The sequence below is a fragment of the Tachyglossus aculeatus genome, chromosome 18 (genome assembly GCF_015852505.1).
Source record: "Tachyglossus aculeatus isolate mTacAcu1 chromosome 18, mTacAcu1.pri, whole genome shotgun sequence".
NCBI classification, from domain to species: domain Eukaryota; kingdom Metazoa; phylum Chordata; class Mammalia; order Monotremata; family Tachyglossidae; genus Tachyglossus; species Tachyglossus aculeatus.
In genome coordinates, this window is record NC_052083.1 from 29,382,439 (window position 1) to 29,408,748 (window position 26,310).

At 44.1% G+C, this 26,310-nt stretch overlaps 1 protein-coding gene across 15 annotated transcripts in view; it reads right to left on the reverse strand.

Moving 5' to 3' along the window:
• CASK (calcium/calmodulin dependent serine protein kinase) overlaps positions 1-2,325 on the reverse strand; it is a 303,724-nt gene extending 301,399 nt beyond the window's left edge. For 4 of the 15 annotated variants that reach the window (XM_038760033.1, XM_038760030.1, XM_038760023.1 and 1 more), the window contains exon 1: positions 1,811-2,324. In XM_038760033.1, the coding sequence (XP_038615961.1) occupies positions 1,811-1,869 (59 nt within the window). In that variant the 5' untranslated portion in view covers positions 1,870-2,324. Of the gene's footprint in view, positions 1-1,810 lie in introns of all 15 variants that reach the window. The other 11 variants (XM_038760034.1, XM_038760031.1, XM_038760025.1 and 8 more) reach the window with 5 other exon arrangements.
• Positions 2,326-26,310: the final 23,985 nt, after the last annotated feature.

The window sequence follows — 26,310 nt, forward strand, 5'->3', positions numbered from 1 at the left end:
AACAAGCATTGACACAGTCATCTTGAATGAAGTTTTTGGTAGATGTTATCATTTGAACTTCATCGATGCCTATCAACAGTAAAACTGGCACAATCTGACAGATTTTTCCCTTCTAAATACTCTGGGCAACTTGTATATGCCTCCTTGTTCGCGTTAAACATTAGGGAACCCAATCACACACGCACATATTTACCCATCCTGACTACATTTTGCGTTTAGCAATACAACTTCACCATGTGGGGTAACATCATAATACCTTGGTTCTGAAGATTCCCCTTTGAAAATAAAGTTCTCGACACTTCCCATACACACAAGTTAGTAATATCTAGATTAATGTATATCACAGCAATACATCGATTTAAGCCTACAGCAGTTTTCACATTTAAATTTCTTTTGAGGGGAAAAGCCAAGGTGGCAGATCTGAATTTTAGGATTAATAAATTGAGAGTTTGGGAACACAGAAGTAAGATTTTCCAGCACTAAACGGTAACTTGAATGATCTCTTTGTCCTCTAAGTGGTCATTTTAAAGATATTTTCTTTCATCCAGGCCTCACTCCATCTCCAGTCCCAAACCTTAAAATTTAGGTGCATAACCACACGTTCCACAGGGGCTCAATCATATTTGGTCCACGAATACTAGTTTTACTTTACTAAACCAGCACAAGCTTGTTCGGCCTCACCTCAAAATGGGTCATCCGAAACGGAACCAAAAAATAAACCAACCAACTTCAGACCGGCGTTGAAATCCAAGCTGTACAGTTTCCTTTCCCATCTTATAAGGGAATGCTTCCAAAGCGTCACTCCTTGCACGGACGTTGGAAAATGAAAGGCTGCTCCCCTTTCCGAAGGGGGAAAGCTCCCAAGTTAATTCTCGGTGAGCCCAGTGATTAATCTGATTTTTCTCTCTCTTCCTACGGTAATCACACATACCGGATAAAAGGATGAGGACCCGAAGGCGGCTGTCATTCAAGGGCCAACTGCCCTGGAGGCTCCTGACAGCTGTGCCCTCCTAGCAACTCGACTCTAACTCTCCATTTGATGGAAGGGATTGCCCATTTGTTTCCCCAGCCGTTGCAAGACGAGCCTTTGAGGCCTCTTTTCCTTCTTCCTGGGTTACTCCGAGGACCAGCACAACGCTTTGCAAAGGAGAGCATTGCACTACATGAGCTCCCGTGCAGGCTGCAAGCCCACCGTGCACGACAAAACCCCCCAGCCAGGCCCAAATCCTGGAGATGCTCCCTCAGTCTCTTCCCCACCCTCACCGACCCCCAAACCTATCTAGCCTGTGAGCCCGTTGCTGGGTAGGGACCGTCTCTATATGCTCCCAATTTGCACATCCCAAGCGCTTAGTACAGTGTTCCGCACACACTAAACGCTCAATAAACACGACTGAATGAATAACCCCAAATCCCTCACCCGCAGGAACTATCTAAATCAGCGTGTATCCTCCCCAGCGCGTAAAACAGTGCTTTGCACATTGTCAGCGTTAACAAATGCCATTATTATTATTATTGTTATCATCATCAGCTCGGCCACGTCCATGTGCCACCATGGGGTCGATGCAAGCTGCACCTTCTACCGCCCACTGCACATCTGCAGGCTGCAAATGCAAAGAGAGCAAGACATCATCCCTAAAAATAAATAAATAAGGGGGCATGGTCTCTCCTCCTCCACCCCACCACCCGGTGGGAGGTTCGGGTCCAGGTCTAGAAATACAGCCGGGTGGGAATTACAGAGGGTGGGAGGCCAGGGAGCACCTGGAAATCCATGCATTTCCCACCCACCCAATCCGGGGAGGGGTCGACTTACTTGCCGATCACCTCGCACAGCTCGTACACATCCTCAAACAGCACGTCGTCGTCGGCCATGGTCCGGAGGTGCAATTAGCCAGAAAGGGTGGAGGGGATGCAAAATAGATAGATAGATATAATAAATCCACCCGTCCAAAAATTATTTTTAAATCGCCGGTAGGAATATTCCGTCCGAAAGGATGCAATCCGGGTGGGGGGATGATTTGGGGGATTGCAGCAGTGCTGCTGCTGCTGCTGCTGCCGGTCCCGGGGTTTAGCAGGGGCTGATCCACGGGGCGTCGGCGGCGGCGGGCCTGGGTCTCCCCTTCCTCCTCCTCCTCCTCCTCCTCTTCCTCCTGGTCGTCCCCGTCTTCCTGGGGCGCGGGGGCTCGGGGTCCGTCTCCCCGCTCCCCTGCAGGGGCCGGGGCGGCGGCAGCCGGGGGAGGACAACGGCGGGGCTCGGCTGCAGCGGCTGCAGCGGTTGCAACGGTTGCAACGGCTGCAACGGCCCAAGGCGCTCCCCCCGCTCCGCCGGGGTGGATGGGATGAGCGCTTCCCGGGAAAAGGGTGCAGGCGGCGGCGGCGGCGGCGGCGGCGGCGCCCCTCCCCCCCCTCCCGTCCGATCCCGCCGCCGCCGTGTCCCCCCCCCCACCGCGGCGGCGGCTTCCAGACCCCCCAAGCCCCGCCCACTCGGCCCCTTACGGGGGGGAGGCTCGGGCGCATGCGCGCGCCGGGGAAACGTCACGGTGGACGGGAGGGCGGGGGGGGGGGAGAGTGAGGTCCCACGTGAACGGCCTTTAAGGCGGTGCGCATGCGCGCTCGACGTCCGGGGGGGGGGGGAAAGGGGCGTGGCTCCGTGTCCGGACCGCGGGGAGAGCAGGCACGTGGTGGCCGCGGAAGTCGCCGGCCTGTCCTGCATCTCTGCTCCGCGGGACTGGGAGAGATAATAATAATAATGGTATTTGTTAAGCACTGGGGAGGTTACAATCAATCAATCGTATTTATTGAGCGCTTACTGTGTGCAGAGCACTGTACTAAGCGCTTGGGAAGTCCAAGTTGGCAATATCTGGAGACAGTCCCTACCCAACAGTGCGCTCACAGTCTAAAAGGGGGAAGACGGAGAACAAAACCAAACGTACTAACAAAATAAAATAAATAGATAGGTACAAGTAAAATAAATAGAGTAATAAATATGTACAAACATGTACAGGTATGTGCAAAGCACTGTTCTAAGCGCTGGGGACGTTACAAGGTGATCAGGTTGTCCCACGGCACGGGGGGGGGGCTCACAGTTTTAATCCCCATTTTACAGATGAGGGAACTGAGGCCCAGAGAAGTGAAGTGACTTGCCCAAAGTCACCCAGCTGACAGTTGGCAGAGCCGGGATTTGAACCCATGGCCTCTGACTCCAGAGCCCGGGCTCTTGCCACGGAGCCACGCTGCTCCTCTGAAGTGACGAATAATAATAATAATGGCATTTATTAAGCACCTAGTATGTGCAAAGCACTGTTCTAAGCGCTGGGGAGGTTACAAGGTGATCGGGTTGCCCCACGGGGAGGCTCACAGTCTTCATCCCCGTTTTACAGATGAGGAAACTGAGGCCTAGAGAAGTAAAGTCACAGCTGACAATTGGCGGAGCAGGGATTTGAACCCATGACCTCTGACTCCAAATAATAATGATGGGATTTGTTAAGTGCTTACTATGTGCAATACACTGTTCTAAGCGCCGGGGGAGGATGCAAGGTCATCGGATTGTCCCACGTGGGGCTCACAGTCTTCATCCCCATTTTACAGATGAGGGAACTGAGGCACAGAGAAGTGAAGAGACTTGCCCAAAGTCACACAGCTGACAATTGGCAGAGCTAGGATTTGAACCCATGACCTCTGTCTCCAAGGCCCGGGCTCTTGCTACTGAGCCACGCTGCTTCTCTGAAGTGAAGAAGGGATGTAGAAGCAGGGGTCACTCAGGCCTACCAAGGTGGCTGGGGGTCTGGGCCATTGATTTGGTCCTTGTTTTGATCGGTACGTATCAGTCAGTCACGGCCCCACCTGGTTTACCTTCCCTACTGTGTCACCTGGGCACTTCAGACCCTCCTCCCCACCACACACCCAGCACTTTGGTTCTTCCCCCTCCACTTTCGTTCACTCAGTCATATTTATTCATTCGTTCATTCAATCGTATTTATTGAGCGCTTACTGTGTGCAGGGCACTGTACTAAGCGCTTGGGAAGTACAAGTCGGCAACATGTAGAGAAGGGCCCTATCCAGCAACAGGCTCACAGTCTAGAAGGGCACTTACTGTGTGCAGAGCACTGTGTTAAGCACCTAACTCCCCTCACAGGTTTTTTATTACCATTATTATTTAATGGTATATTTTAAGCAGTCTATGTGGCAGGCACTTTACTAAGCGCTGGGGTAGATACAAGCTAATCAGGTTGAGCATTTCATTCAATCGTATTTATTGAGCGCTTACTGTGTGCAGAGCTCCGTGCTTGGAAAGTAGAATTTGGCAACAGATAGAGACAATCCCTACCCAACAACGGGTTCATGGTCTAGAAGGGGGAGATGGACAACAAAACAAGTAGAAAGGCATCAATAGCACCAAAGTCCACCCCAGCGCTTATTACAGTGCCTGGCACATAGTAAACACTCCAATACCACAATTATTATTATTATTATTATTTTAAGGGTGGGATACCAGTGAAGAAAGAGGCAGGTATCGGGTACCAGGAGGACAGCCAGCGTTGATTTGAAGAGAGACCACCCGTTATCGCCGAGAAAACAACAGGGTCGATTTCTCAGGTCAGTCCTCGTGGGGCCGGTCAACTGAGGTGGGGGGTGGGCTGCCCCTTGGCAGAACCGTGCCCTCGGCTCCCCAAGACATGGGTTGGGTGGGGGAGAGCATGCCAATTCCCACTCGGCATCAATTTGGGGCCGGGGGGAGGAACCCGACGCCAGCACGGATCCCAGTGCTGATGGACGCCTAGGCCCGGCCGGTCAGGGGAGCGAATCGCCGGAGTTGTCACGAGGACGTGGTGCTTGAATGCACATTTCGGCAAAGGATAGGCTTGTGGAATCCAACCTTGTTCCCAGTGAAGAGTGTTTCGTTGCCACTGAAGTCATTCCACATGATGTTGGGGGGCTGGGAGGCAGTGGACTTGAGCTGTGTAATTTGTACAGTTCACTGGTTCTTGGGTGTCTTCGTTGATTTTAGGATCTTTACATATATAGTGTCCGTCCTTCAAGTCTTCACACTTGAGTGTGTCTTGGCCCCCGGCAGCGGTGAGGAAGGGGAGGAGGAGGAGGGCCGGGCGCCTGGGACTGCGGGAGCCCGCCGGCCTGCCCAGGGACCCCCCTGCCACCTCAGCCGCCACCATGTTGGGAGCACAGGCCCTGTCCCACATGGGGTTCATTCTGCCACTTGTCTGCTGTGTGACCTTGGGCAAGTCACTTAGAACAGTGCTTGGCACATAATAACCACTTAATAAATATCCTTATTATTATTATCATCACTTCTTTGGGCCTCAGTGACCTCTTCTGTAAAATGGGGATTGAGACTGTGAGCCCCACGTGGGACAGGGACTGTGTCCAACCCAATTTGCTTGTCTCCACCCCAGTGCTTAGTACAGTACCTGGCACACAGTAAGCACTTAACAAACACCACAATTATTATTATTTTATCATTCTACAGATAAGGTCACTGAGGCCCGGAGGAGATAAGTGACTTGCCCAAGTTTACATAGCAGCGAGTTGCAGAGCCAGGTTTAGAATCCAAGTCTTTCTGATGACCAGGCCTGTACCCTATCCACTAAGCCATGCCACTTCTCAACAAGGTTTAGGAACTCATTGGTAAAATCAGTTGCTTGCCCTAACTGTAATTTATTTCTCTGTCTCTCATCAGCTAGATTGTAAACTCCATGATGCCCAGGACTGTGCCCATTAACTATCATATCGTCCTAAATGCTTTGTACAGTGCCCTACATAGAGAAATCACCCAGTAAATACTATTGCTTTTTAAATCAACCTATTCATACAGGTGACTGAGAGCTGCAGAGGAATCACTGTGACCATATTACGTTCATATAATAACAATAATAATAATGTGTGGTATTTGTTAAGCGCTTACTTTGTACCCAACACTGTACTGAGCGCTGGGGTAGATACAAGCAAATTGGGTTGGACACAGTCCTTGTCCCACGTGGGGCTTCCAGTCTCCATCCCCATTTTACAGATGAGGTAACTGAGGCACAGAGAAGTGAAGTGACTTGCCCAAGGTCCCACAGCAGACATGGTGACCCAGGCCCAAAACCCCTGGAAACCTATCACTAAAGCATAAGAAAAATCATTTAAACTAGGAGGCTGTGGCCTCCCAATCAGTCAAGCAATCTGGTATTTATAGAGCACTTACTGTAGGCCATGCACTGTACTGAACACTTGGGAGAGAACATTACAACAGAGCTGGTAGACACATTCCCTGCCTATAAATAGCTTAAAGTTAAGTGGGTAAGGCTTTTCCACCTGTAGCACCTTTGAGGGCCCTTCTGTTCAATCTCCTGAAAAACTTAGAGGCACAAAAAATGGCATGGGCCAAAGGAAGAGTGCATCCAGGAGAAACTGGGGGCAAACACATAATGGGGTGGTTGGGGCCTGTAGCTGAATTACTCCCTGGTGGCCGAACATTCCAATTCACCTCCCAAACTGGGAATTCTGTCCCACCGAGCTGGTTCAGGATGTGACAGACATCAGTCGAATAGACCTCCAGAGAAGACTAGTAAAAAGGCTTCTCTATGACTCAGCCAGCTAAGCTAAAGTACCCAATCAATTCCTAAGTCGACCACCGGAAACCATCTGGGGAAATTTTCTGCGTGGTAATGAAGAAACAACTATTTACTCCCGAAAGAGAAACACATTCATTTCTTGTTTGCACAGCTCCAAAGGACAAAGATCTCCAACCCTTTAATTTAAATGGAGCATTGCTTGTCCCCCACTCTTGGAAACGCCATAGTTTTCTCCAGGGAAGGTAATCTAAGAGTTTGGGTAAATTGTTAACACCCCCTCCACTCAACAGAAGTTGACATAAAAGCATTCTGGCCTGAGATTCAGTTGCAGAGTGATGGTGATTAGCCACCTTGTCTATTTTCTTTTTTCCTATCTCACCTTCCCGAGTTTCTTCCACCCAAGGATGGGCTGAGTTAGTGTCAATTTCTCTTTGTCCATCTACTCGGGACCTGCTTCAGATCGTACTTTCCTGAAGCAATTGCATCAGGGCGTGCCATGGAAGGATGTGGGGTGGGGGGGCATTGAAACATGGCAGAAGATGCCACAGGGTGACTGGTTAAAAACCTTAAAGTGTGCAGCTGTCACAAGTAACCCCAGTGAAAGCTAGAATCTGGGAAGAAAACACAATGGCTTTGGAGTAAGGGGGTATTGCCCCCCCCCTTCCTGCCCCGCAATGAGAAACTCCTTAGGTGGGGGGTTTCCATCATCATGTCATGTTGCAGGCACATGCAGTGTGACGTAATTATGTCGTTCAGATCTGGAGTGGGAGGACTTGGGCTCTCATCCCGGCTCCGCCACTTCTCTGCTGGGTGACCTTGGGCAAGTCACTTAACTTTTCTGTTGCCTCAGTTCCCTCATCTGTCGAATGGGGATTAAGATTGTGAGCCCCATGTGGGACATGGACTGTGGCAACTTGATTAGCCTGTATCTACTTAGTGCTTAGTACAGTGCCTGACACATAGTAAGTGCTTAACAAATACCACCCCCCCCCCCAAAAAAAAAACTGTTGGAAAAGCAGAGTGGCCTGCTGGAAAGAGCATGGACCCAGGAGTTAGAATATTGGATTCTGATTCTGCTTCTATCCCAGTGCTTAGTGCAGTGCTTGGCACATAGAAAGCGCTTAACACATATTACAATTAGTATTATTATTCTCAGGGAGGCAAAATGTCCCAAATCATCCCTGGCTGCAATTTTTATGAAATTGAATGTCCAGCTATTCATACTGTACCTAAAGACTCCTTTCAACTTCCTTCTGAAGGCTTTCTATTTCAAGCAATTTCTAATTTCTCCCCTTCTTGTTAGATTGTTCTTCAATTCACTCTGTTCTGAAAATGTTTTATCATTTTGCATAGTTGATTGACTGCAGATCGCTTATTAGTTTACTTAAAATATGAAGAGATTAAAACTAATTTTACCAAAAATACAGCATACCATCAGAGTCCACTACAGACATTGTGCACCTTGAGGGTACTCAATAAAACCTTATTAACAGATTGATTGGCTTTCATTTTTGTACAAGGGCCGTTTAAAACCCTACACAGACCAGAGAAACTATTTTCTGTCTGTGGTACTGATAGAAAATGTAATTGACCTGTTGCATTTTATGGCTTCAACCCATTCAGTCAAGCTTCACTGTAGGCTTCTATGGTTATGTCAATGAAGAGCTGCTTGCAAATAGAAACTGTGTAAGATGGTACCAGGGGGCTCTAGGTAATGACCTCCCTAATTCATCCAGTCCAACTGATATTGATCTTTTCCCTTGAGTGTTCTAGGGGTGCTGGACTCAGAAAGGGAACATTGGTTTTACCATAAAATCTCTCTTTGCATATCCTCCAACCACAGGAGTGTAACATTCTTTCGTAGCCTTTACCCCTGATGCAGATAGGTAGCTTTTGAAAGAATCAATCAATCGTATTTATTGAGTGCTTACTGTGTGCAGAGCACTGTACTAAGCGCTTAAAGAAAGAAAGAAGCTTACCTTTGGCACCGTTTCCAAAATGCACCCATTTCATCCATGTGAAATTCATGAATTTGGAAATCTTTTGACCACTTCATCATCTGCAAACGTGCTTCCCCGACTGGCTTAGCAAACTGTTTCCCAAACCTTGTTTTAAATATCTCAAGCCAGCACTTGCTGGCTGTAAAAGTAAATGATTTGGTTACTTGCTCCCCCGTGAAGCTATAGGAGCATTCTGGTTTTAGCTTTTTCTGGCAAAATTGACTCGATCAGTGGAACTTAGGTTTGGTGCTCAAATTATCTGCATAGGCTCTTTCTCCACCTTTGTATGGTAGCATTTCAAGAAGACATTCTAGCACTTTCAGATTCCTTTACAGTAATGCTCACTGTCAGTTCTTCCCCAATTTATCTTCATTAAGTATAATGGCCGAGTCATTTTCACATATGAATGGGCAATTGAAACCATAGGCACTTGATCAGTGAATCAATGGGATCGAGCTTGTACTGTGTGCAGAACACTGTACTAAGCGCTTGGGAGGGTACCACAGAGTTAGTAGGCAGGATCCCTGCCCTCAAGGAGCTTACAGTCTAGCAGGGGAGACTGACACTAGTGTAAATTGCAGGGAGGGGAAGCATCCAACTAAAAGGGTATGTCCAGAAATGCTGTGGGGGTGGGGTTAGTACCCAAGTGCTTAGCAGTTATGGACTCAAATGCGTAGGTGACCCAAGAAGGAGGGAAAATAGGGTGGTCTTCCCTGATGCTCCTTCACCTTTAGCAAGCCTATCCTGCATTTCCCCACTGTGCAGGGCAACCAACATTTTTTTTTTCCATTTCTTCGCAAAGTCACATTTCACCCTTGAAGTTACTTTCCATTTTCTCCTCGAGCTCATGATAAACGCTTCATGAGGATGCTAAGGAACTGGCAAAGGCAGGCTTACCCAGGGTCTGTGGTTCAACATCCAATCACACTTTGAGAGCAATGGGGTGGTGAGAAGCAACCAACTGATTCTAGAGCCAGTTCTCGATCTGCATCTAGATCCGTTGTCGGTACATCTTGGCTATTGGGCCTCACTGTGGAAATGTGAAGTCACACTGTGCCTAAATATAAACAGACACGATTAATGAACTGTGCATAACTGACACCAGGTCAAAGGAATCACTTTAATCTAGAGAAGCAGCATGGACGAATGAGAAGCAGCCTAATGGAAAGATCACAGGCTTGGGAGTTGGAAGACCTGAGTTCCAATCCTGGCTCTGCCAAATGCTTGCTGTGTGATCTTGGACAAATCACTTCATTTATCTGTGGCTCAGTTTCCTTAACTGTAGAATGGGGATTAAATTCTACTCTCTCCTACTTACACTGCAAGCCCTATGTGGGAAAGGGATTGTGTTCAACCTGATCAACAGGATTCTGTCCCATTGCTTTAAATCGTTTGACACATATAAGCACTTAACAAAAACAATAATAATAATAATAATCCACTGCGCTTCATGGTGCTGTAATGATGAACCACTGTCCTCCACAAGAAAAAATTGCCATTAAGTGTTTTGCATTTCCATTGTCTACGTAGAGGAGGAAAAAAACTCTTCCCGTACAGTTTCACTCTAATACTGTGCAAGCTTCACTGAAGAATTGGTACAGATATTTCTAAACTAAGAATACTCTGAGAAAGTTTGAGAGATTTAGAACAACCAAAATCCCAAGTGTGTTTGTTCCCATTAAAACTTTGTCATGAATGTTTTATTTTATAGGGGGTATTTTCCAGAAAATCTTCATGATCATAGGGTCCTCTGAGTTAAGTTTCAATGAGGCATATTTAAAGGATGTGTTTCTCTTGGTTTCCAGCTGTATAAAATGGAGTATCCTACCTCAGTTAAAACCAGCGGTTTTCCCATTTTATCCCCTCATACTGCCTTTGATGTTTCAGAAACATTTTACATAGGCTTCAATCAATGGTATTTATTAAGTGCTTGCCATGTACAGAGCATTCATTCAATTGTTTATTCAATCATATTCCTTGGGTATTACTGTGTGTAGAGCACTGTACTACGCCCTTGGGAGAGTACAATATAACAATAAACAGACACATTCCCTGCCCACAGTGAGCTACTAAGCTCTTGGGAGAGTACATAACAGTACACTTGGTAGACATGATCCCTGCCCTCAAGGAGCTTGCAGTCTACAGGAGGAATTTATAATCTAAGTTTCTCTTGTTTATACAAGTATATAGAAAAATAACCCCCCAAAAGGGCAAAGATACAATATTTCAATGCACCTTTTTCTATTCTTTCAGAATTGATCCTTAAAATTATTATGTGTTAAAACATAAAGATTTCTCGAGTATTCAAGTGAGTACAATCAAAGAGCCAGAAGGAGTGATTCCTTGTTCTTAAAGGAGTATAAGCCAAAGGAGAAAGTCTTCAAGGTATGGGGCGGGGGTAGCAGTATTTTTTTTTCTGCAAGTTTTCAAGTGTCTCATACTGTGCTCCACACACACTCGATGTTAGGTAAATATTGCTGCTGCTGATGTGGGCAGAAATGGGCCTAAATCAGGATAGAGAGAACAAAGCATAAGGGCTCAGGAAACTAGAACTTGACAGAAAAGCCGTGAGGAATTCCTCATTGCTTTTGGGAAGGAAAATCAGTCACAGCACAACAAAATATCCCTCAGATGACCCAACTGGGATATCAATGATCCCAGGTCCAGGCGAGGAAAGAGTTAAGGTTAGATTGGGTAAGAGTCCTGCAGACTGTCAGAGGAGGAGGAGGAGGAGGAGAAAGTCCAAGGAAAATGAACCCGCTGTGTTTATGCTTGAATATGGGGCTAAGACATCAGTTTCTCTTCCAATGGCCCTTTGTTCCCTTTCCTCTCTAGTGCTCACTCCCCACTGCTTCCAAAGCCAGACGCTCCCCACAAAATCCTTTGTACCAACTGCCTTCAGGCAGCACACTTACTTGCTTCATCAAAGCATTTCATTGTAGCTTCTCTTGCCCAGAATTTAAGGCAGGGAAGAAACACAGGCAAAGGAAATAGTTACCTGTAAACTGAAATGGCAAAGGCTTTCCAAAGAAAGGAGGAAAGTTGGGGGTTCATTCACTCATTCAATCAATCAATCAATCATATTTATGGTCTAAGAGGGAAGAGGTTAGGGCTAGAGAGATTAACCTGACCAGGTGAGATCGGGCAGGTATTGGTGAGTTCTTAGAGTTTCAAAGTCATTTTAACCCCAAATTGCTTTTCGGCTTCTGAAACAGGGGAAGATTTTGACTGCTTATCCCCTGGAATACCCCTTTAAAGTAAGCATCTCCCCACTTTGTAGGTTGGCAAGCCAAGGCTGCGAGCAAGGTAATGGGAGGGTTCAAAGACTCAGACAAAGTAGTGAGATGAGTTCTGTCCTTGTGTAACAAGTGGAGGAGCCAGAATTGGAACCCAGGTCCTTTGGAGTCCCAGTCGCAGGCTCCATCCACTAGGCCATGCCGCTTCCCTTTTAAAGGAAGGTTATTCGTTGTCCTTCACTGCTCACTCAGAGTCGATAAAAGAATTGAATTAAGGCCTTTGAGGTACTCGGATAAGAGATGCTACAAAAATGCAAATTCTCATAGTCTCAAGGCTTTCTTAACATTTAATTTAAGCCATGTTCATGTTCTTTGCCCTCTCAATATCACTATGGAGTGTATGTGTTATAAAATGCCTCATGAAGTTTTTAATATTGTTAAACACCCAATCAATACAAATTTAATAAAGTGTTACTGAAATATCTTTAAACAAATTATTCAGGTCATCACTTGCTAATCCTGTATCATTTTTCTGTATAATTAAAAAACCTGACAATATCAGGGCTTTATGACAGCATAAGAGCCCCAGGCATTCCAGATATGACCCTTTCCTGAACAGTTCAGGTAGGCTGCGTGCTGCCTGCCCCTTAGTTGTTAATGGAATTTATCAAGTGCTTACCATGTGCTTTGCACTGTCCTAAGCACTGAGTTAAATACAGGATAGTGTGATCAGACAAGGTCCCAGTTCCACCTGGGGCTCACAGTCCAAGCAGATGAAGGCAGATTCATTGAATAATCATGAATTTCGAACAACAATCCAAATGTTTTTCATTCATTCAATCGTATTCATTGAGCACTTACTGTGTGCAGGGCACTGTTTTTCCCAAACAAAAATAAACCCAAAAATAAAAATACTGGAGTGGAGTCCAGCGCTCCTGCAAATAGCAGGGCAGTTTTAAGACTTCTTGTGGGGCGATGAATGGCATTTTTAGGGAACGTGTCCATCAACTCTGTTATATTGTAAGTACTCAATAAATACCATCATCGATTGATTCATTGATTGATTTTTGAACCTACAGTACTACTTAATCACCCAGCTCATGTACATAATCTGCTTTCCTTTTTCCTCCTGTCTAAAAATTATTTTAGTGTCTGGCTTCTGCCCACATATGATAAGATTATACATTTCTTGAGGGCAAGTATTGTGTCTGCCCAACTGATCAATCGATGGTATTCATCAAGTGCTTTCTGTTTACAGAGCCCTGTACTCAGCGGTTGGGAAAGTACAATACAGTGCAGTTGGTAGACAGGATCCCTGCCAACAAGGAAGTTCCATTCTAGAGGGAGAGGCAGGCATTGAAAGAAAGTACAGATAGGGAAAATGGCAGTGTGAGGAAATGAACATAAGTACTCTGGGGCGGAGGGTGGGGTGTATTCAACTGCTTAAGCAGCACGTATCAAAGTGGGCATAAGGAAGCAGCGTGGAATAATGGATAGAGCATTGGCCTGAGAGTCAGAAGACCATGGATTCCAATACCAGCTCTGCCACTTGTCTGCTGTGGGACCTTGGACAAGTCATTTCACTTCCTCTGAGCCTCAGTTACCTCATTTGTAAAATGGGGATTGAAACTTTGTGCCCCACATGGGTCAGGGTCTCTGTCTAACCCAATTTGCTACTATCCACCCCAGCACTTAGTACAGTGCTTGGCACATAGTGAGCGCTTAACAAATACCGTAATGATCATTATTATAGGTGATGCAGTCGTTGACTTTTATGGGAGCTATTTAAAGCCACCTACTCTTATTTATCTTATTCCTGAGGTTTTTGTCCAAGAAAATCAAACATTAGTTAATATACATTGTCTGTCTGGAGGCTATATCATTCCTTGGCAGAATCTCTGAATGATTTTATAGTTTTTTTCGATTTTTAGTGCACATGATTGCATCGAGCTCTCTCCACAGGCCCATGAATTACTGAACAGGCATGAGTCTACCGAAAATAATTTTTCTTCCCTTAAAGCAGTCTGATTAATTTGTGATTTAATTTGTGATTACATTAACTACATTGCATTTCTGCGTAGTAAATCGTGAGTTAAAAATGGAACCGAACTCATTTTGGAACGTTTATTTCTATTACTGAAAAATAATAGTAGTTATAGTTCAGCCGAGGACTAAACCAAGTCCATATTCTTATTTAGTTTAATTTCTTTATGGTCCATCCACTTTTCCTGATTTTAGTTCATTTTTCTGTCCGATGAAGGTAATAAATTGCCCATCCGAGCAAGATGAGCAGCCAGAGATGAGTCTTGGCTGTTTTTAACTAGAACTAACATCTCTGGGTCCACAAAGAGAAAATTATGAATCAAAGAGCATGTAAGAGTTTAATTTGAAAGCTGATGAGGGGGCATAAAACCAGTTATATCAGCAACAATTAACTGAGTGATGAGACCAGCAGCTCTTCCTAAGTCATCACTGAACTGTTTGATCTATATCAGCAAGATTGCAATTTTCAGTTTTTAAAACCCCGGATTTTTTTTTTTGTGCTCCTCAATAATACAATATGCACAATCCCTAGAAAGCCAAATAAGAGGAAGTTAAAGCTCACCAAGTTATCTTTAAGAAGGCTAAGACAATAAGCAGAGCTATTGCCAACTCGTTTTTAGAAAGTTTTTGGAATTTATGAATGCTTTTCATTAGAAATGCTCAGTACCATGCCTGACACTAAGTATGTGCCTAATCTTTAACAAATATATTTGGGAAAACTGGGAGGCAGTGGATTTGTTTGAAGCATTTGAACCAAAGTTGTTATGCCTGAAAATATTAGTGTAAATAATTAATGTTTTACTTGTATGTGAAACTTTTATGATGCATTGAAAAGGCGAGAACAAGAGAGAGAAAGCAAGAAAGGGAGAGAGGAGAGAGAATACTGGGTAGAGTTGTAGTACTTCATGGAGATTATCCAGTTAATCCCCAAAGCAGCTCACTGAACAATACAGGCGTAGTGTTATCCACATTAACAGATGAAGAAACTGGAGGAATAAAGTGGTTTATGATTTTTCCAGCTCATCCAATATTTTAGGGATGACCCAACTCATATTGCCGGCTTTCCAATCCAAAACTGTTTTCTCTTCTTATCCCAACCCCCATGTTGGTCTCCCTTATGGCTCTACTCTTAATTGCACTGTTTTTAATTATAAAACACATGTTTGCTTATGGGAAAGTGAAAAATTCAACAATGTAGAGCATATTTTTTTAATTTAAGAAGATTCCAATGGCAACTGATTAAACTCTGTATTTAGGAAATGAGTCTATGTACAATGCTTTGTCCCACTAATGGGTAGTTACTGTGTTGTTATTCTGTAGGTCCAAACACCTTTGTACCACCCATCAAAACACTACAACATCTTATGGTGGTTGTTTCTTATGGTATGTCTCCCCCAATATTGCCAACGGGGCTGAACACCAGAGGAAATATTTTCATTTTCCATTGTAGCATCTTACATATGTGGTTTTACTTTGGGTGTGATTTAAATTTGCCAGATGCATAGAGTTTTGGGCTTTTTAACACTATTAGGACCCTCAAAAAAGTCTCAGAAGTTTGGAAAGCATTAAAAGTCTTCTAACTGCCAGGAACTAATAGAGTCGCCCCAACGTGTTATCAGCCGGACCACTGAAGGAAGTAATTGCATCCACCACTTTGAAGATCTCCAACAGGAGAATTTGACTCAAGCCTTCCCTAGGCCTGGGAACAGCTTCACTTGAAGGACAGTAACAGCAGGTAATTGTACTAAAACCATGAAAAAATTCAGATAACAGCTGGTCCCTTTCCCGTAGTCTGGCCTGCTCCTACAGTCATGGCTGTCTTTGCCCTTGCTCCCGCCCCTTCCACAGAGAGACTATCTCTCCTCAGGAGATGGCTCTGTCAGTCTTTTCTCCCCGATCTGCCCTGATGGCTCCCAGGCACGGGAATCAGGTAGTCCAAGCCTAAGGTGGCACCCCCAAGGATTCTGATTTCGGGTGGAGTGGCCAGAGGTTAGCCCAGTGCCTGGGCCAGCCTCTCCCAGCATGGCAGCATATTGTGCACTGGAAATCCTATTCTCTGCATGGCAAGGGGTGGGTAGGGACTGACACATACGTGGCTCACAGGCCCTTTAAGACCAAAGCCCTGGTTTCTGCTGCGACCCCATGCCCGACTAGTAAGTAATAACAATAATAATAACAGTATTTAAGTGCTTCCTAGGTGTTATGAACTGGGATAAGCACAGGGGTAGATACAAGATAATCAGGTAAGACACAGTCTCTGTCCCATGTGGGGCTCGCAGTCTAAATAAGAGAGTGAACAGGGATTGAATCCCCATTTTGTAGATGAGGAAACTCAGGCACGGAGAAGTGAAGAGATTTGCCCAGGGTGATACAGCAGGCAAATGGTGGAGGTAGGATTAGAACCCAGGACCTCTGACTTCCAGGCCCTGCTCTTTCCACTAGGCAGAACTGCAGGACATCTGTACCAGCTTTTTAAACCTTGGGGAGTCTGCAGCTAAAGCCTTTTCCTGGAAGCTCCCTGCTTCCAAGAACTGTTTACCTCCTTGTCTTGGCATTGCTGGCTTATCAACTCTTATGTTTGCTGTTTTTAGCAATCTATTATCGTTGCTTTTAACTGTCTACCTCCACCTAGATGGTGAGCCCCATTTGGGTTCCCTCTAGACTGTAAACTCGCTGTGGGAGAGGGAACAGGCCTACCAACTCTATTGTATCATACTCTCCTGAGCACTTAGTACAGTGCTGTGCATATGGAAAGTGCTCAATAAATACCATTGATTTATGGATTCATTGAAGAATTAGTATTAGAGATCAGAAAAGTTGGAGAGAGAGGTAATGGTAAAACGTCAGTACAGTCTTCTAGACTGTAAGTTCCCTGTAGGCAGGGAATGTGCTTACCAGCTCTGTTATATTGTACTCTCCCAAGTGCTTAGTATAGTGCTCTGCACACAGTAAGCGCTCAATAAACACCATCAACTGAGTGATAGATTGACAGGGATCATGTCCAATTTGATTATATTGAATCTACTCCAGAACATAGCATGTGGGTTTTTTAGTTATGGTATTGATTAAGCCCTCTGTACATGTAATTTATTTTATTGTCTGTCTTTTTTGCTAGATTGCAAGTTCCTTGAGTGCAGGGATCATGTCTTCCTATTATACTGACTTTTCCAAGAGCTTAGTGCAGTGCTCTGCACATGGTAAGCACTCAGTAAATACCATTGATTCGTTGATTGCTATTTGTTAAGCACTTACTAGGTGCCAAGCACTGTGCTAAACACTAGAGTAGACACAATCAGATCAGACACAGCACCTCTTCCATATGGGGCTCACAATCTAGGGGGGAGAGAGAAGAGGTATTGACTCCCCATTTTACAGGTGAGGAAACTGAGGCACCAAGAAGTGAAGTAACTTGCCTGAGTTGCTACAGCAGGCAAGTGGTGGAACAGGAGAAGCACCTAATTCAGATGCAGGCCAAGAAATTCTGCTAGATCTCTACATAAAAAAGAAAGACCCCCAGGGTAGAACCCTAACAAAGCCTAAATTGGAAACAGTCACAAATATTGAATCAGACATGTCCAAGGGCAGGGAAAAAAAGTCACTCAAGCACCTTTCTGGGGAAATAAAGATTAAAAATAAGATGGCATTTTAATAGTGCCATCTTATTAATATTTTATAGAGCAGAAGGCGACATGCTGGTGCTGAAAAATGTATTAGAATAAAGATATTAATTGACCAGAAAAATTGCATAGCCGTTCAGCACTGGGAATGACTGTGGGAAATTGTCCATGAGAAGTAAGTTTCACAGGCAAAGATTGCACAGTAAGGAGGGCGAGGAATGAGAAATGGAAGAGACTTGCTGTTGTTCGGGAAGGGAGAGAAAAATCAGTTTGGATCTTACTGTTCTCTATCCCAGACACTTGTATTTCAGTTCATTCCTTCTCTGTTCCAAAATCTATTATAAAGGCCTGGATCGGAGTCCCCATAAAGATACAAACACGGTAAAGAAGAGATTGTTTTGGTACTAATAGTGAGGGTATTTATTAAGTGCCCACTGGATACAATAAGTGCCCACTGGATACAATATACTCTACTAACCATCTAGGAAAGTACAACATAGAGAAGAAATAGTGCTTATCTACAAGTAGCTAACACTCTAATGGGGAGACAGGTTATAGAGCATAGTTGACTAATCAGAATAAATCATCAACTGTATATTTGACTATATATATATACATATGCACAATAACCATCGTGACCTAGTGGAAAGAGCACAGGTCTGGGTGTCAGAGAGCCTGGATTATAATCCTGGCTCTGCCAGTTGCCTGCTATGTGACCTTCGTCAAGTCACTTATCCTTTCAGTGCCTCAGTTTTCTCATCTGTAAACTGGGGACTAAGTACCTGTTCTTCCTCTTCCTTAGGCTGTGGGGCAGGGACTGTGTCTGACCTCATCTTTTATCTACCCCAGTGCTTAATACGGTGCTTGGCGCACAGTAAGAGTTTTACAGTATTATTATTGCCAATATTACCAATCATCTCAAGCACTTTTCTACATATTATTATTGTTATAATGTGTGTCACCTGTAACAATTACTATACCAATAATAACAATAATAATATGTAGATAAGTACTTGAGATGGTGTTGAGATTATGCATCTTGGGATGTCCCATTCTTCCTTTGTCAAACCTGAATGCCCGATAATAACTGTGGTATTTGTTAAGCGCTTACTATGTGCCAGACACTCTACTAAGTGCTGGGGTGGATACCAGCAAATTGGGTTGGACACAGCCCCTGTCCCACATGGGGCTCATAGTCTCAAATAAATGGGGCACTACATTTTTCCATATCCCAGTGAGGTGGGGGCAACATGAATCCCCATCAGGCAATTAGGACGTGGATCACATGTGGGGCTAAATATCTAGAATGGTTTAATATAAATCAATCAGTCAGTAGTATTTATTGAGTGCTTACTATGTGCTAAGGGTTTGAGAGAGTACAATACAACAGAATTAGCAGACACGTTTCCTGCCCCTCGAGAGCTTACAGTCTAGAGACTGTATAACGTCTTTATATAGAACAGTGCCCAGTGCTTAGAACAGTGCTTGGCACATACTAAGCACTTAACAAATGCCATAATTATTATTATTATGGCTGCATATCATATAATACTGTGTGTCACCTGTATGATACTTTATATCATCATTACACACTTCCCAGTCACGGAGTTGTGGTTTCCCCCTGTTTTTGGTTGTTACTGTTGTTGTTTTCTTGGAAAGCAGACATTTTATGGTTCAAATCACATTTATATTAAAAATAACTTCTATGCGTGTTATCGTGTTAGTACTACTTGTTCATCAAGTGTTTCACAGTCTGTATTTGCATATATTTGACATGAGTTGGGGTAGATGGTAAGTGAAGGAAGATGGTTTAACGTCTGTGACTAAGGCAGGGGTTTCTCTCCCATTACCTTGAGAAGATGGATATAGGCTAGAGCAAGCTAGGACCAGCATTTATTTCACAAGGCTTCTCTGCCCTCTCTACGTTTACTCATCTTCTCCTGGGCGAGACTACAGCTACAGTCATTAGACTTTAGAAGGCATTAGTAGTCATTAAGTCTTCTCTAAGCCAGACCATGGGCTGCTTGGGAGAAGCCGTCCGACCTGAACCTACATGACTGAGTAGGGTGGGCCAAGAGCCCTACCTCATTGGGTACCGACAGGTTTGGACTGGCACCCCCTGAATGCCACAGCCCAACCCATTCCCCCATCCTGCCTCCTCACTGCCCATTGTGGGGACTTCAGGCGACTAAGCGAAAAATCAGGTTGGAGCTTACTCCTCCCTATCCCAGTCACTCCCTGGGAGAAGTTCCATCTAGGCACAGTTGTCTCTTGGAGGCAACCGCACCAATAATAATAATGATAATAATAGTATTTGTTAAGCACTTACTATGTGCCAGGCACTGTACTAAGCACTGGGGTGGATACAAGCAAATCAGGTTGGACACAGTCCCTTGTTCCACATGGGGTTCGTAATCTCAATCCCCATTTTACAGATGAGGGAACTGAGGCACAGAAAAGTAAAGTGACTTGCCCAGGATCACACAGCAGACAAGTGGCAGGGATCGGATAAGAACCAATGACCTTCCAACTCCCAGGCCTGTGCTCTATATCCACTATGGCATGTTGCTTCTCTAATGGGGTAGCAGACCAGGAAATCCACTTTGCCCCACTTCCTAGTTCAGCCAAGCTCATTTCTGAGAAGTAGTTTGAGCTGGTGGAAAACTCACAAGCCTGGAATTCAGAGGACTTGGCTTCTTCTCCCGGCTCCGCCACTTGCCTGCAGTGTGACCCTGGGCATGTCACTTGACTTCTATGTGCCTCAGTTATCTTAATCAATCAATCAATTGTAGTTATTGAGCACGTAGTATGTGCAGAGCACTGTACTAGAGGCTTGGGAGAATACAATCCAGTAGAGTTGGGAGACTCTATTATATAGCTATAATTCTATTCATATAGCTATAATTCTATTTATCTGATGGTTTTGACACCTGTCTACATGTTTTGTTTTGTTGTCTGTCTCCCCCATCTAGACTGTGAGCCCGATGTTGGGTAGGGACCGTCTCTATATGCTGCCGACTTGTACTTCCCAAGTGCTCTGCACACAGTAAGCGCTCAATAAATATGATTGAATGAATGAGACTCATTCTGTGCCCACAGTGAGCTTACAGTCTAGAGCAGGAGGCAGACATTAACATAAATGAATGAATTATGGATGATGATGATGATGATGATGATGATGGTATTAAGCCCTTACTATGTGTCAAGCACTGTTCTAAGCACTGAGGTAGATACAAGCTAATCAGGTTGGACACAGTCCCTGTCCCACCTGGGAGTAACAGTTTTAATCCCCATTTTACAGATGAGGGAACTGAGGCATGGAGAAGGGAAATGACTTGCCCGGGGTCACGCAGCAGACAAGTGGCGAAGCTGGGATTAGGACTCAGGTCTTCCTGACTCCCAGGCCCGTGCTGTATCCACTAAGATATATACATAAATGCTGAGGGTCTGAGGCTGGGGTACAATAAAAAAAAATGGCTTTTAAGTACTTGTTCTCCCTCCTGTTTTGACATGCGGGACAGAGACTATGTCCGATCTGATTATCTTGCATCTATGCCAGCATTTAATTCAGAGCCTGGCACATAGTATAGGCTGAACAATGATTATTTCTGGTCCTTCTTCCTGTTTGCCATAGGCCAGAATCAGCCCTGAGACAGGCTGGATAGGCCTGGACCCAGATTCCTTATCTAAGCATGACCCCCTCTACAAGATAGGGCACCAGAAGGAAATAACCTATAGTGCTTATGCGCCTCGATTTTTTTGGTCCAAAAAATCAAAATCCAAATAAAATTTTAGGACCAGGCAAAGGGGATGAGGGTGGGGAAATGTGAGAATGTGGGGAAAGTTTGGACTGCCGGTATGTTTCAGCTTGTCCTGGGAGAGTTGGATTCTACAAGGTAGAGGAAATGGGAAGAGCTGTCACACCACAGGCAGGCAGAAAGTCAGTACAGTTCAAATGAATCTAGTATGAAAGTCAGCTTCAAACATCTGAACTCAGAGCATTTGGGAGAAAATGAAGGGTTAGGCTTTGGTTCTACTCCAGCTCTCTGTTTAGAATCTGAGAGAGAGAGTAGCATTTTGTTTTGGAGCCTGACAAGACCAAAATGGATCGTCGTAGTCTGGCTTGTTTATAGAAGGGAAACAGGCCAAGTTGCCTTTTCAGCAAGGCTTTGAATTCTTTGCCACCGACATAAAGCGTGGGGAAAGTTTAGACCTGTTCTCTGAGGCTTTTCTGTGAGGAAAACAGAAAGGAAGGTAAATTTTAGAGAAGTGTTCTCCTTTGCTGTCCATCATTTTACAACCGTCCAGAAGTCATTCTTTGCTTTTTAAAAAGAACATTCAGTTAGCATTTGCCCCAGTGAAAATATATCCCACTGTTAAAAGGCAGGAGAGGAAATCAGAAGAGCAGCCAACTGTGCCAGTATTTTATTTCATTCATGGGAATGATGGGTTTTTGTAAGTTGCACTTCAAATGGTCTTGACCACCTGTACACAAGCCTGGCTGTAAAGTGGGTGATGTGCTTGCTTGGGAAACTGATGAAAGTCTAGTTTTTGAGTCTATTTTTAAGTCTATTTCAAGTCTATTTATTTTTAAGCCTCAAACATCAGAGGTTTTGAAGTGGAGCTTACACTGAAATCATCTGAAGCAGATCCTAAAGAGGGCGATTTGTAAGAATAATCATGGTACTTGTTAAGCACTTGTTATGGGCCAAGCACTGTTCCAAGCACTGGGGTACATGTAAGTTAATCAGGTTGGACACAGTCCCTGTCCCACATGGAGCTCACAGTCTGAATCCCCATTTTACAGATGAGGGAACTGAGGCACAGCGAAGTGACTTGCCAGAGTCCCACAGCAGACAAGTGGCAGAGTCAGGATTAGAAGCCAGGACCTCTGACTCTCCAACCTGTGCCCTATCCAGTCGGCTATGCTGCTTCCCACTGTCTCAACGTCGAACAAATTTCTGCGCCTGCATATTTATAACCGCTAAAAAAAAATCCGTCATAGTCTTTGTGCAGATACTGACTCCATATCTCTTTGACCAGACCACTCCACAGAGGAGATTGGATTGGACTGTGAGATTCCCCACAGAGAAAAATCTATACATTACAATTACTAGAGTGAGAGAAAGCATCAACCTAAACCAGTACATGATCGTTTGCCTCAGGGAGCTCTCTCTGTGTGTGCTTGTCTCCTCTGCCACATGTTCATTCAATCGTATTTATTGAGCGCTTACTGTGTGCAGAGCACTGTACTATAAATAGACTCTGTTGCTTATTACTTATTCTTCGCCAATCATTCAATCAATGGTGTGTTTATTGAGCATTTACTGTATGCAGAGCACCGTACTAAGCACTTGGGAGAGTACTGTACAACAGAGTTGGTCAACACATTCCCCATCCGCAACAAGTTTACAGTCTACAGGGAGAGATAGTCATCAATATAAATAAATAGTTTATAAAACTATTCAACGCATGAAAAAAAATCTCACCAGATTTACTGCACACCTTCCTGAACAACGTGTTATAAAAAACAGGCTAAGAATTATGTGACATCTGGGAACTTATGTAAGAAAAGCAGCATGGCCTAGTGGACAAGAGCAAGGACCTGGGAGTTGGAAGGACCTGTGTTCTCATCCATGCTCTGCCTCATATCTCTTTGTGACCATGGGCAAGTCACTTCACATTTCTGGGCCTCGGCTCCATCTGTAAAATGTGGGACAGGGACTGTGTCCAGCCCTATTTGCTTGTTATCCACCCCAGCGCTGAGATCAGTGCCTGTCCTGTAGTAAGTGTTTAACAAATGCCACAGTTATTATTAAAATACACAGCTTGGATGAACCTATTATCAATCAGTAGTATTTAATAATAATAACAATAATGATGGCATTTATTAAGTGCTTACTACAGGCAAAGTTCTAAGCGCTGGGGAGGTTACAAGGTGATCAGATTGTCCCATGGGGGTCTCACAGTCTTAATCCCCATTTTACAGATGAGGTAACTGAGGCACAGAGAAGTGAAGTGACTTGCCCAAAGTCACACAGCTGACAATTGGCAGAGCTGGGATTCGGACCCATGACCTCTGACTCCAAAGCCTGGGCTCTTTCCACTGAGCCACGCTGCTTACTGAGGGCTTACTATATTGAGAACACTGAACTAAGTTCTTGGTAGAGTACAGTAGAGTAAATGTACATGATTTCAGGCCTCAAGGTGTTTGCAAACTAGTTGGAGGAGTTAGAAGGCTATACTAACATGTACACAACAACACTGTGGAAAGATATGCATGTATAACAATGACGGCATTTGTTAAGCATTTACTATGTGCTTGGCACTGTATTAAGTGCTGGGGCACTGAACTAAGCACTGGAACACTGTACTAAGTGCTGGGGCACTAAAATAGATGTATGTAAATACACAAATGGCTATCCCTTAGGCTAGAACGTGATGTTATTGATGAAGAGGTTTTTGGGGTTTTTTTTGAATGGTACTTGTTAAGCGCTTCCTTTGTGTCAGGCACCGTACTAAGCACTGGGGTAGGTGCAAGATAATGAAGTTGGACACAGTCTATGTCCCACATGGGGACCACAGTCTTAACCCCCATTTTACATATGAGGTAACTGAGGCACAGAGAAGTTGCCCAAGGTCACACAGGAGACAAGTGGTGGAGCCAGGATTAAGACTCAGGCCCTCTTACTCCCAGGCCAGTGCTCTTTGCGGAGTAGGGACCCAGCTGGGAAATGATGAAGATTTTAGTGAGGGATTTCTTATCACTGAGGAAAGTACAATAAGCCAAAACAGGTAATGCTGTGCAGGAAGAAGCAGTAGAATGTGATAATTGAATTTGGGAAGCCAGTGTCAGTGAAGAGTCAAAAATGATCTTGCTTGAAGGGTGGCATTATTCATGGTAAACAACAAGTAGGAAAGGGAGATATTTTAGTGAATAAAAGACAAAAAGCTTGGTTTCTGTGTTTTATTGAGCAAAAGACACCTAGTTTGATTTTTCCAATGACATGGAGATTTGGAATTAGATGGCATTTAAAATGTATTCATTTTGCATATTCAAAATGAACCACAGAGGAAAATGTTCCATATGTTAATACAGAAGAAACTTGCAGTTTTGAATAATGAGTCAGGAGTGGATTGAGTGTTGAAACTTCATCAGGGCCTTAAACAAGTTACCATGATTTAGACAAGATTCTCTATAGTATAGTATTGTTTTACAATGTTGATATGTCTATCCCAGCCTATTAAATAAATGCTCTTATGAGTAAAGATTTAAAAGCCAAAGCTATCCCAAATACTCCAGGAAAGATTTTTTTCCCAAGTACATTAACTGTTACTACCTAATAAAAACAAAGCTAAAAATGATATGGTAAAGATTGAAGACTGGAGTTGTCAAATTTTCAGAGGACCTAACTGTCAGAACTAGCCTTTGGAAATTAGTAACGCACAAACCGGAAGAACTACATTGTGGTTCAACTGTGTAAAGAACCCAAGCTAATAAAAATGAAAGACATCCACTTGAAAGCAGAGATTTAGCAAGTAATACTTAATGCACCTGAACTATTCATAAATTGAAGTGAGAAGAAAATAGCTATTTGTCAGGCAAAATCAAACGACAACTTTTCAAAATAATCAATCTATCAATAGTATTTGTTGAATACCCAGGCACCTCCCAGACTGAGTAATGAAGAACAGCAACAGTGACTTCTCAGAAATGTAATGTAGCTTTAGTGGAGCCCAGCAAATGAGGTTTTTGCTGTTCATCAGGTACAGGCAAAGTGCAGAGGACAATATTCATTCATTCATTCATTCATTCAGTCGTATTTATTGAGCGCTTACAGTGTGCAGAGCACTGTTCTAAGTGATTGGGAAGAACAAATCGGCAACATATAGAGACGGTCCCTACCCAACAACGGGCTCACAGTCTAGAAGGGGGAGACAGACAACAAAACAAAACAAGTAGACAGGTGTCAATACCGTCAGAATAAATAGAGTTATAGCTATATACACATTATTAATATAATAAATATGTACAAATAAAATAGAGTAATAAATATGTACAATAGTAAGGTACACCATCAGTGAGCCTGGGTTCCAGAAAGTACTAAATCAGATGGACTTCCCTGAGCAGTTTGGTAATACCAATGATTATATGGTTAGTCTTGTCAAAATAATAGTAGTAATAATAATAAAAATCGTGCTATTTGTTAGCACTTACTACATGCCAGGGGCTGTACTAAGCACTGAGGTGAATACAAGTCAGACAGGTTGGACATAGACCCTGTCCCCCTGGGGCTCACAGTCTTAATCACCATTTCACAGATGCACAGAATAGTGAAGTGACTTGCCCAAAGTCACCCAGCAGATAAGTGGCAGTGCCGGAGTTAGAACCCTGGTCCTTCTGACTTCCAGGCCCCATCTCAGAACTGAAGGGTCTTTGCCTGGCTGATTGAGTTCAGCCTTATTTAACCAATTTAAGGCAGCCATATTTGAAAAGGTGACAAGTCACCTGAAAGGTAATATCAGAATAAGATTCTGGTCCTGTGGGAAACTCTTTCCACTCAGTTGGTTAAGAGCATCATTAAAAGTCCTCGTAAATCATTCGGGAACTGCTGTACTCGCCTGATTATGCTCACCCAAGAAGATGAGTGATGACCAAGAGTCAACAAAGTGCCAATCATTTGATAATTAGTCTAAAGACCACGAAAACTATGTTCCACCATGTGCCTAATAAAGCCTTCATCCAGTCAAGAATGTCCTTCAGTGACACAAACTGACAGTAGTTACTGAGTTCTGTCACGTAGATAGCATCCAATGATACAAAAATAGATCAAGAGGTAGAAAA